The sequence below is a fragment of the Odontesthes bonariensis genome, chromosome 4 (genome assembly GCF_027942865.1).
Source record: "Odontesthes bonariensis isolate fOdoBon6 chromosome 4, fOdoBon6.hap1, whole genome shotgun sequence".
NCBI lineage: Eukaryota > Metazoa > Chordata > Actinopteri > Atheriniformes > Atherinopsidae > Odontesthes > Odontesthes bonariensis.
The window spans coordinates 39378682-39391335 of NC_134509.1; the positions used below are offsets into that span (position 1 = coordinate 39378682).

General features: G+C 43.1%; 1 protein-coding gene across 1 annotated transcript; it reads right to left on the minus strand.

The window, feature by feature from the left end:
* Nucleotides 1-1029: 1029 nt before the first annotated feature.
* Nucleotides 1030-11508, minus strand: atpv0e2 (ATPase H+ transporting V0 subunit e2). Its single transcript, XM_075464192.1, has 4 exons — nt 11300-11508; nt 10173-10220; nt 6160-6258; nt 1030-3727 (listed from the first exon to the last, which is right to left on the minus strand). The coding sequence occupies exons 1-3, from the start codon at nt 11401-11403 to the stop codon at nt 6165-6167; spliced, it is 246 nt and encodes an 81-aa protein (XP_075320307.1). The 5' UTR covers nt 11404-11508; the 3' UTR covers nt 1030-3727; nt 6160-6164.
* Between the last annotated feature and the right edge of the window lie 1146 nt (nt 11509-12654).

Here is a 12654-nt window from a genome sequence, read left to right on the forward strand (position 1 = left end):
CTAAATGCTCTTCTTTACGTCTGAAGAAGTCTACCGTTTTTTCGGACTCTCATTTGAGAGGTCTCCAGACAGAGAATGCATTTCGGGCAATCGTGGCCATTTTTCTGTATGGCTGTAAAGCCAAACTTAATGTATGCTGCCTCGTACTTTCTGATTTTAGTTGGCCAGTTCTTAAGGTTTTTTTGCAGCAGTGTCCTCCACTGCAGGGCTGTTGGTCTGTTCCTTCAGTCTCTTCCTAGTCAAAAATCTGTCCATTTTGGCTAAGCTACCTACACGCTAGCTTGAGGAGCAGAGCAGCTTTAGAACAGGCGCAAACCGCCAGGTCTACGATGTTTTGACTGGCAGCCAATCAGAAAGACAAGCATGGCAAATAACATTTCAATATGATATATTATTATAAATTGTATTTTACAATACTGATTAAAAAAATGTGACTATTTTTTATAATGTTTAAAAAAATTAGATTCTATTTTTGCATTTTTTTCTTCTTCCCTCCAATTTTCTGAGGCCCCCCTAGTGCCCCGTGGTGGCCCCCACTTTGAAAACCACTGAGTTAGATGACCGAGTGATACACGTGTGCCGGTTTGCGCCATTGTGATGATCCATCAGTTGGCAGACCATGTCCTTGATTATCAAGGTAACTTGATTAAAGTGCTTCAGTCCTGCAGCAGGGGGCTTCACCCTCTGTGTCCAGCAGAGAAACAGCTTCTTTTTTTTTGTTTTGTTTTTTTGCACACACACCAAACTCCTCATAAATAATGATACTTTTATTGTGCATGCATGTGCACTTGTTCCATCCTTGTGAGAAGATGAAAACTCTGAGGGTTTTGGTTATGGTTACTTTGATCAAACATTCTTTTACATGGAATCTAGATCCTTCAAACTCCTTTAAACTTTGATGACGTACTTTTTTCCCACTGAAAACACAGGTGTGTTCTTCTCTTTGTGTGTGTGTGTATTTCTTCAACAGAAAGAATAAACCTGTGAGGATCCGAGATCACTAATAATTTTTAAAAAGTGCCATTTGACTGTATGTGACAAAAGATATTTATTGTGTATTTCACATACAGCACCACTCAAGCAGAATCATTCACTTCACACTAATATGGGGTTACATCTCAGTCAACATTTAGAGTAATTTATTCAATTTTGTTACCATGGTGACTCAACACAATTCAAAACCATCTCCATCAATGCTGCCAGGAACATTTAGCAGATGAACAGTCGCCAGTGATCACAGGAACTGAAGAGATTTAACAGAAAAAGAAGAGAAGCAGCAGATTTGATCAAACTATTCGGGTGCAAACACTGTCATTATGTGCGTAGTAGCTCAAGTCTCTGCTCTTCCCTCCTTTAGTTCAGTGTGCTTAGCATGGGGAGACTAATGCCATTCACTGAAAGTGAAGCTTCATCCTTCTGCAAGCAAACTGTTGTGTGTTCCATGATGAGTGAAGTCGAGCGTAATTCTAAGAAACCACAGGAAACTAACCCAAAATACATCTCCAGAGTGTGCACTGATGCTCGTGCTGAACAAATCCGGGGCTTAAATTACATGACCTGGTTTCTGACTCTCTGTCAGTACCACCATCTCTAACCCTGCAGCGTAATACGTTATCAGAGCTGCGGGGTTCAGAGGTATGCAACCTCTGGCTCACCTGGAACGAAACTAAAAACTGACTGCAACCAAATCAGCTTTCCAGACAAAATTAGTCGGCGGCATTGTTCTAAAAAGGTCCCGCTGAATTCCATGTGCGGCGGGTTCTCTCTTGAGTACATTACCGAACAGTCTGATATCCACTTTTAGATGTGTGCCACGACCACAATTACAAAAAAGGTACTGGGGGGCAAAGATACAACGCAATTTGGTCTTTCTAAAAAGTAGCTGTATTTTGATTTAATTTCTTTTTGGCTGAAGCAAAGTGGTTTTGGAGAGGAAAACGGGGAGGATGAGTGGTGGGAGGAGGGAGAGTAACTGGAGATAGGGAGTGGAGAGAGGAGGTGCAATTGTGGTTGTGGCAGCTGAGACTCCACAGAGGACTCAGATGTGTCAAAATGACAACAACACCTGCATCTTATCCAAGGCAAACGTAAGAGAGGTTTGAAACGACAAGCACGGAAACCTTTCCGTGGACAGCGTGGGAAGACTTACAGAGTGGGGGAAGATATACTGGAGAGAGAATAAGTGGTCTCGCATATAAAGGTAGATGATGTGGTCCTGTTGGATTCATTAAAAAGAATCCCCTGGGGGGGGCATGCAGCTGGTAAGTGTGAGGCAGCTGGGATCAAAATGACCGCCTTCAAGTCTGAGGCCATGTTCCTTTGTTGGAAAGAGTTGGGATGTTCACTCCGGGTTGGGATTGATGAGGGGGTGGTGGTCGGAGCGGTGTAAGGTTCCAACCCTCACCTGTGGTCATGAGCTGGAGGTAGCGATCAAAAGAAAGTGATCACAAAAAGAGCTTCCTCTGAAAGGTGGCTGGGCTCAGCCTCAGTGATGAGGTGAAGAGCTCAGAATGGAGTGGCTGCTCCTCCACATCAAAAGGTTAGGGGGATTCAGGGCATCTGGTCAGGATGCCCACTGCACTCCTCCCAGGAGAAGGGTTTTGGACACGGCCTCAGTCAGACCCAGGACTTGCAGGAGAGATTAAATCTCTTGGCTGGGTTAGGAACACCCGGTGTACTCCCAGACTTGCTTGAGAAGGTGTGGGGCTCTCTCTCTAAGCAGCAGAAAATGGATGGATGATGGATGATGGATGATGCAGTAGCATTCCCGGCCTCTAACATATCAAATTAACCAGCCAGAGGAGCCAAAAAGAATCTTTCTGACAAAGTTTAAATTAGAAATATGGTGGGAGTGCTGTTTAACCACCTGATTACAGGAGAAAACTGCACGTAAAGATGTTAACAGCAAATCTGACGGCAGCGGCCAGCGAAAAACCGAACAACCTGCAGCACGTCTGTGCACAGGCAGCTCAGCATGGGCTGGATTTGTTTCAAAAGGGGTCAAGTGCAGATGGACTGAATTGGGTGATGAAATAACCATGGCAACGAGGACCTCCAAAACGTGGAGCATGAGGTGGAATTTGGGAGGGAGTTTCATGCTGAAGTGGTTTAAAGTGGAGGGAATCGCTCTTCACCTACAGTTTAGGAGATTCTTGTGGTCGCAGTCCACACACACACACACACACACACACACACACTCACACGCCGTTACATCACAGAGAATAACAGTTATAGAATAGATGGTGTGGACACCGAGGTGATTACAACAAACTCACATCAGTGTCCAGCCAAAATAAATACACAATTTAACAATTCTTGTTCCTTGATGGCAGCAACACAAAACCAAAAATGGCAACTAACACAGAGTGAACTACAGCACTGCACATTTCCAAAATGGAAGATTAATATCAACTTCTAACACAGGATGTTGGGGCGTTTCCTTTCCTCATTTTGATTTGAGTGTAAGCACAGAAACAAAAGGTGTCCTCATCTAAAGACACACGAGAGCACATGTGTCACAATGATCTTTAAATCTCAGCATCCAGAAGCTGCACATTATTCTAAATAAAGCAAAATACTGCAACTTATGATGTAATCCTTCATTTCTGCAGACTGGAGGTGAGAGTGTGAGGATCTGTTGGGTGGTTAGAAGTAATGTTAAATTAAGTCCAGCAAACCGAGGGGGGACGCGGCGGGGGGGGCAGTAAGAGGCATCCCACACACAGTCCTGCAACAGAGATGCACACAAGACAAGAGGCAGACATTAACCAAATGAAAAAGACTTCAGGGTCAGCTTGTTTGTGGAAACCAGTCCAAACTTACCAGGGAACAGGAGGCAAACACGACCCTGAGAATTTAGAACAGGATTCGCGGTTTCTCAGCCAGCTCATATTTTTGTGACGTTCATAAAAATGAATTCTTTATTGTGGCTGTTTAGTGGCAGGTCCTTTTCTTGACTGCATTCTCAAAAAAGAGCTAAATAAATGAGCAGCCAACACGCTGGGAAATATACAAAAGCAACCGGTTAGAACGGTCCTTCAAATTTAAACTTTTTCTCTTTTTTTTTTCTTTTTCTCTATCTAATACAAAATAAAAGTTAATAATAAAGTGAAATAAACATTTATTCAGTCAGAGACCCAATAAAGGCCCAGTCAGATACACTGTGTGCACCAGGTCAAAGAATCGGATTCCTGACATAACTTGTGTTTCTGTATTCGTTGTAATTCAAAAGCAGCTGTGGTTCGGATTCAAATTTATTCTTTAATGCACTTTTTCCTTAGAAAAAGTGAAATGGAGCTACTGTCAAACTCACAGCTTTTACACAGACATCAACTGTGTGAGCTTTTGTATGAAAGGCTGGTGTTGGATTAGTCTCAGGTGGCTGCTAAGATACCGACAGATTTACTCCATTTAACGCAGGCAGAATTTATGTTAGCCATTTGTGGTCAGATTAGACACTTGTGACAATGACTCAGGTTCTCAGGTTTCCAAACATCTGTCATGTAAAACTAAAGCCGACTTCGGAAAGGCTGCCAGGAAGAAAACATTAACCAACGAACTGCAAACCCCAATTCCAATCAAGTTGAGACATTGTGTAGAATGTAAATAAAAGCAGAATACAATCATTTTCAACTCAGATTCAGTTGAATATACCGTACAGACATGATATTTAATCATCAAACTGAGAAACTTTATCGTAAATATTCACTCGTTTTGAGTTTGATGCCTGCAACACGGACAGGGGCATGTTCCCTAAGGTGTCACATCACCTTTCCTTTCACCCAACTGAGGACACCATCTGCTGGAGCTTATTGGGGGGAATTCTTTCCCACTCTGGCTCGATGTACCACTTCAGCCGCTCAACGGTCGGGGTCCCCGTTGTTGTATTTTGCACTTCATAGTGCGCCACACATTTTCAATGGGAGATATGTCTGGACTGCAGGCCGGCCAGTTCAGGACCTCCACTCTTCTGCTATGAACACACATGCAGAATGTGGCTTGGTATTGTCTTGGTATTGATGGGAGCATATGTTGCTCCAGAATCTGGATGTACCTTTCAGCATTGATGGATGTGCAGGGTACCCATGCACCAACACAACCCCGCACCATCACAGATGCTGGCTTTTCAATTTTGCGCTGATAACAATCCTTCTCCTCTTTAACCCAGAGGACACGACGTCCGACATTTCCAAAAACAATATGAAATGTGGACAGCAGTACACTTTTCCACTTTGCGTCGGTCCATCTCAGATGAGCTCGGGCCCAGAGCAACCAGCAGCGTTTCTGGGTGTTGCTGATAAATGGTTCCTGGGTGTTCCTGAGCCCACGTGGTCATGTCATGTTGCAGGCATCAAATTCAAATGAGTTCAATTAAATGTTGTGTCTTTGTATAGGCCTGGGCGAGAAAACCATAACGATAGCTATTGAGGAGTAACTCTTCCTCGATAGAGATATGAAACATGGTACTTTTTCTTTTGACAGACAATACGAACAGCCAAATGACAACAAGAGTTGTGCCGCGCTGAACCAATCACGTGGCTGGAATAAAGCCATGCCAGCAGCTAGCCGTGGCGTGTTTGTTTGTGCTGCTGCAGCCGTATAAAAACAGAACATGAGTGCTCCCTCTGAGGAAACGACAGAAGACACAGCCCAAGGCGTAAGGGATGACATCGCTGATGACATTGTTGAAAAGTTCGGTGGCGTGGAGGTATTTTGTTTTTTTTTAAATTAACCTGATATCTTCAAATCTCAATTAAGAGTAATTGGGAACATTTAAAAATTCACAAAATAGTGATTTGTTTCATATCGTGATATATATATATATCGTGATATGACTTTTTCCCATATCGCCCAGCCCTATCTTTGTAGTGTATTCAATTGAATACAGGTTGAAAATTTGAAAATGATTCTATTCTGTTTTTATTTTTGTTTTACACAATGGGCCCCCCCCCCCCCCCCCCCCATCTAGCATGATCTAAAAGTCCAAACAGCTGATCATTCGTATGATCAGCCATGAGAGTCACATTTCTTGCTATGTCAGAACTTAATTGGAAAAGGTGTTTCCAAGCACATGAAAGACTCCTTCAAAATTGAGGAACTTCTACCAGATATTGTTCCTGATGCAATGCCCGAAAGTGCACATCATGAAGACAAACTCACCCGGTTTACTCCCAGAAGTAGCGCAGATACCATATGGTTTCATTCTTCAGCTGAGGGCCAAACAGAGGGTTGGCCTGGGCCAGGATGGCTATCAACCAGCTGAGCCAAAAGATAGAGAAGGGTGGAGAGGTGTACAGGGTGATGCTACACAAACAGTTTATCATGCAAAGAAACCTACTTTCAGTCCCACCTCTATGCCCCCACCCTTTCCTGGGGGGACAGGATGCTTGGGTGGACCCAGCAACCAGCCACAGTGGGAGCATTTTTTCAACATTGTAGATTAAAAATATTACAGTGTCAGTTTTCCCAGAGTAACTCACAGCTCTATTAGAGATACTAGATTAGAAATGTAAATAGGTCATTACAATTCAGATATAAGCATTTTCCCATTGTGTGAATAAATGTTCCAAGTTAAAATCAGTTTAAAAAAAAAAAACGGTATACTAAAGAACGCAGCGTAAAGCTAGCTGAGCGGGTCATAAGGTGGGTCTAATCATTGCAATTTAAAAGTCAGCCATAACTGTCAGATTTCTGTTCCCGACACTCAGGGACGAATTCCTGCCCCTCAAACCCCACACGCCACATGTCAGACATGCGCGGTCAAATTAAAGCTGCAAAACTGTAATATCACATGGAGAAAGCACTTTCACATGGAGTGATGAGATCAGATCCTGGACGCCAAACATCAGAACTTTGCTCAAGCATCATAAACATGAGCCGACTTCCAGGATGTGAAGCAGAGAAAACAAGATGACTTTCAGGGAATGAAGAAGGGCTCATTATAGTTGGAGTACATGCTAGAAATAAAGAAACATGGTTTTATACACCAAAGGTAAGAATTCCATTTGTATATATGTATCACAGTAAGCCACTCCATTCACCTTCTATGTATTCTTTATTCTTATTTTCATGCTAAACAAGTTTAATCCAGTGCTGCTGTCTTCTTGTTGGAGGTACCCTCTGGAGGAGTGGGGGCTCTCTCTAGTGGTGAATAATCCTCCTACTTCACAGATTTGACATGGACCTGTGGGTTCCTTCAGTAAACTTATATTCTGTGTGATGGCAGCAGTCTCAGTAAAATCCTTAAAAACATCTCAGGGCTTGCCATTGATCGAACTCTCCATTTTCAGGAGCTGGTAATCAATTCACTGACAAACTGATCATCAGTCAGTGTGAGCACCTCTATGAAAGCAGAAGTGTTTTCAGTTTGTTTCAGGTGTGTGTTAACACGATGCCAAGGAGGAAAGACATCAGCAATGATCTTAGAGAAGCAGCTGTCGCTACCCATCAGTCTGGGAAGGGTTATAAGGCCGTTTCCAAACTATCTGGAGTCCATCATTCTACAGAGAGAAAGATTATTCACAAGTGGAAAACATTCAGCACAGCTGTCAATCTTCCCAGGAGTGGACGTCTCTGCAAGGTCACCCCAAGGTCAGAAACCCAAGAGCTACATCTCAGACTCTGCAGGCCTCAGTTAGCATGTTAAAGGTTAAAGGTCACCCCAAGGTCAGAAACCCAAGAGCTACATCTCAGACTCTGCAGGCCTCAGTTAGCATGTTAAAGGTTAAAGGTCACCCCAAGGTCAGAAACCCAAGAGCTACATCTCAGACTCTGCAGGCCTCAGTTAGCATGTTAAAGGTTAAAGTTCATGACAGCACAGTTAGAAACAGACTGAACAAGTATGGCTTGTGTGGAAGGGCTGCAGGAGAAAGCCTCTTCTCTCTAAAAAGAACATGGCAGCACAGCTTAGGTTTGCAAAGCTGCATCTGAACAAAGCACAAGACTTCTGGAACAATGTCCTTTGGACAGACCAGACCAAAGTGGAGATGTTTGCTCATAATGCACAGCAGCATGTTTGGAGGAAACCAAACACAGCATATCAGCACAAACACCTCACACCAGCTGTCAAGCACGGTGGTGGAGGGCTGATGATCTGGGCTTGTTCTGCAACCACAGGACCTGGGCCATTGAGTCAGGGCCGTTTCTTGCTATCTAGCAAGCCACCAAGGGGCCCCACAGCTGAATGTTCAGCCTCATCTGAGGAGAATTAAAATGTCCTGTATTTATCTGTAGCTATCTCGTGTATTTATTAAATCCCTTATATTCTTAAAATATAAACGTAGGATATAAATCAAATAAACTGCAAAGATGAACTGTGGCTGGTGTTTTTGTGGCATTATTAGGTCGTATTTGTTGGAGAGCACCGTCACACATTGAGTGGCGTAGCGGGCCGCCGACAGGTATGACGGGAATGATTGACATTACCCATCATTCCCATTAGCAAGAAAAGTAAAGAAGACAAACGCCATAATGGCATCAAAAAGAAGTTATATTAGTGGCGCAGAAAAAGGGAGGAAGAAAAAGGGTCTAAGGATAAAAGTAGAAGTGTGTTGGGTGATGTGGGCTGGATAGCTGGAGGTGGAACGTTTTGTCTCTTTATCTGACCTGCTAGCTAGCCTCGGATAAATGTTATGTAGCTGGCTAGGATTTGTTCATTTTAAACTCGGCTTTAGTGTTTGCTTTATGAAAGTTTGCTGATATAAAATGAATATGTGACATGTGAATGAACAGTCTGTCAGCCATGGGAATGACTGACAGACTCCAGACCCCTTTATTCAGATTCTAGCAGGGAGGGAGGGATGTTGTTGTTGTCCTGCTCTGTCATTGTTCAGTGGAAGTTGTCTCTCAGATATTTGACACTTAACATTATTTTAGCATTACTTAGGATTCATTTACTAAGTTTGGTGTGTATTTTATAGGCCTCTAATTAGAAGTGTTCTACTTTTTGTTTGTTAAGTGATATATACATTTTAGGCATGTTGATTATTTTAGATTATTATTATTGTGGCAGTGGATAATTTTTCTTAGTTTTACTACTTTAACTAGTAAATATGTAAATTAATGGAGAAACTTCTTAAAAGTGAAAACTTTGTAATTGGGTACAAGCTTTAAAGGGGCGCTGTACATTAAAGTGTTTAATCATTTTAAAAAACACTCAAAATTTATTTTATTCATTGATTGTTGTTTTTTTTTGTATTATAGTTTTTATCAGTTTAACTTGCCTGAGTGGCTCAACTTCAGATGTTTCATTTGAACTGTAGCCTGTTTAGCTCATAAAGTGGAAGAGATCTAAAGGGTTAGGAATCTTTTCATTGTTGTTTGAGAAACTAGCCCCCCCCCCCCAAACAGCATCCTGCTTAGGGCCCAAGGGAGCTAGAAAGCTCGAAACTAGAAGCTAGAAACGGCCCTGCATTGAGTCCACCATGAACTCCCCTGGATACCAAAGTGTTCTAGAGTCAGATGTGAGGCCGTCTGTCCGACAGCTAAAGCTCGGCTGAAACTGGCTCATCAACAGGACAATTATCCCAAACACAGCAGCAGATCTACAGCAGAATGTGTGAAGAAGAAAATAATCAAGGTGTTGCAACAGTCCAGTCAGAGTCCAGACCTCAGCCTGACTGAGATGCTGTGGTGGGACCTTCAGAGAGCTGTGCAGAAACCAATGCTGCAAACCTCAATGAGCTGAAGCAGCGCTGGAGAGTAGAGTGGGGCGAGATTCCTCCTCAACCATGAGAGATTTAGATCTGATTTTAGTGGTCATGCATACACATTAAATTTGTCCTCTGCTTTTAACCCATCCAGGTTGGCACCTGTTGACACAGGGTCACACACTCAGAGACAGATGCCAACCTGGACTCACACCCCTCCAGCTATCAGTTCCACCAATCTTTTTTTTGAGTGGCGAGAGTGGGAATTGAACCACCAACCTTCTGGATATTGGATGACCGACTCTAACCACTGAGCCACAGCCACCATTAAGACTGATAACGTCCCACAGGAAACCATTACTTCAGCTCACTGCTACCAGCTGCTGGATCAGGGGTTCACTTAAATTTCCACACACTGCCTCTTAGTTTTGTCTCAGTTCTTGTTCAATAAATAACGACTCAGTGTAAAATGTCATGTGTTGCATTCACAAGCAATACAATAAGAATGACAAAGTTTGTACTTACAACAAGTAGCAGCAGACTGCTGTGAGGATGAGACTGGTGACAATCACGCTGAGAGAAAAAAACAGTCGATCAGTCACACTTCCGTGTAGTAACATTACTGAGCATGTTGGCTTCTCATATCCTGCATTAGCTCAGTAAAGGATGGGTAAAGGACTCCAAACGTAGGGGAACACGTCAGTGTGCATGTGGTTGTGTTTGAGAATAAGACAATAAATCTGTGGGATTTCCCACAAAGTAGGTCTGTATGAGACATCAGTGGGCGGTGTTGCACAAACAGTGCATGTACACAGGCAGGGATGCTGGGATGGAGGCATGGGCGTCGCACCTGTGGGGGATGGGGGTGTTTCGACACCCCCACTTTTACAGCAAGATGATTTCAGCCCCCCCCCACACACACATTTTCCAATGGTAAACCCGTTTGCCCCATGGATGTATTATATTAACGGTTTGCCCACCCTCGTAGTGCACCAACATACAATGTGTTTTAAAGACTCTGTACCCTTTTTAGAATAATTCTATCCAGATTTGAGCACTCTAACTATTGTAGTTTCCATACAGGACCTAGTTTAGGGTGATGAGAATACAAAAAAAGCAGTAAAATGGCCCTGTTCTGCATTTTCACAAATCAGAAAAAGGTTTCACAAATCCCAAACAAGGTTTTAATGAATCTATAGCCTCTTTAGAATAATTTTATCCAGATTTGAGCTGTCCAACTATTGTAGTTTCCATACAGGACCTAGTTTAGGGCGATCAAAATGCAAAAATGCAGTGAAATGGCCCTTTATGCCCATCCATTTAATTCGCGAATCGGATGCCAACTTCAGCGTCGTGTCTATGGGCTTGATGTGGCGCTCATGTGCCCCCCCCCCCCCCCCCCCCTGGATCACTGCTCCATCCCTGGATGGAGGGATGGATGATGGGATAGCATCCCTGAATGACGCGAGGCCTACATCACAGGAGCAGCGCGTGCATTACCAAAGATGCTATGCAACTGGAGACAGCAAAAAGATCCATTTGAAGAATTAAAGAAAACTAAATAGTTTAATACGAATGTCAATGTACAAAATGAAGGGAAACGTAAAATTACACAGTTAATTGCAACCAATAGAGTCGGACATCCAACCTACCCGCGGTTAGGTCCTTTAGGCACTAAAAACGGAGCCACAACCCCCACCAGCCCCCACAACGTGGTGAAGCAGATCATCGGCAGGGCGAGAGAATGAGACACCATGGCTTCTGTCCACACACAGCCGCGGATATGTCACGCTTTTCGGTCGGTTTGTCCGCTTTGGAACTGAGCGCATCAATGGCTGCTGAGCTTGGCCGTCGCTTCCACGATGGCTCCGCCCACATAAGCTGATGTGGCATATGATTGGTCCAGAGTACTGAGATTGCGATGTCTAATTGGTGTAACTAGCTGCCCATCAGTATTACAATGGAGGGGATTGGATAGATATTTGTGCCAGCAGATTGATGGCAATTTCTTTTTAAAATGTTATCTTTTTATAGATAATTCGCAACACAAAACAAGTGTTGTTTGTCGTGGGAGAAAAGAACATCGAAACAAAGACACTTACTGAAATTCATGTATTGCCTTGCGATCTACTTAACCTACTAACCTTCCTTTTCCTTCTCGAAGCAAAATTAGAATTACAAACAAATCAACAACATCCAATAACGAAGTTACTACTTCTCAATAGATAGATAGATAGATAGATAGATAGATAGATAGATAGATAGATGTCTATACAGCAATTCAAAATGATATAATAGGTACTGCAAATTTTTGAGCTAATCATGGACAAACAAAGCCTTTTTTTGTTTTTGATGATAAAGTAAACGTGGTATGATGGATTTTTGTGATGTTTTTTTTTACTAAGAGCAGTTACTGGAACTTGGATAGTTGCTAACTGACAGCGGGTCACTGAACATTAGCGGAGGAGGATCAGAGACAGCTTCACCGGCGGCTGTCAGCACAGAAAGAGGGAAGACATCATGCTGACAGCTGATTTTTTTTACTTTGAGAGTGAGCTGAAAGATTTAGAGCGTTGAAATTCACCACAGACCTCTGCTGGTTTCTGGGCCTAGGATAGCCTGGCTGACACGTCCACATCTCGATGAGATGGTGGTCTGGGAACTAGGTGTGCATTTTCTCGTATTTGAGGCATGGTTTACGAATGCCCAGAGCCGTTTATTGGGCGCTACGAATGTCTATCAAATGGCGTCTGGTTCCTCCCATGCTGCTTTGCGCGCGATTCATAGCCAATCACTTATACCAGATGACGACAGAAATTTGACGAGGAAGAAGAAGAAAAAAAAGTAAAATAAAAGTAAACTTGCGCTCTAAGCTACTTAAAGTGATACTCCGGAGTAGATTCAACCTGGGGTCATTTGAACCGTGACATCCAGCCAAGTAGCCCACTCGAAGTTTTTCCGATATTGGCTGAACATCAGCTGAGTTACTGAGTTATCCCGAATAGCT

Bases quoted from the DNA above. Each gene is read 5' to 3' on its own strand.
- atpv0e2 (XM_075464192.1), bottom strand. From the start codon at position 11,403: ATGGTGTCTCATTCTCTCGCCCTGCCGATGATCTGCTTCACCACGTTG. The intron at 10,221-11,299 runs GTAGGTTGGATG...TTTTTCTCTCAG, and splicing joins CCTAAAGGACCTAACCGCGG to CGTGATTGTCACCAGTCTCA. The intron at 6,259-10,172 runs GTAAGTACAAAC...CTTTTGGCTCAG, and splicing joins GCAGTCTGCTGCTACTTGTT to CTGGTTGATAGCCATCCTGG.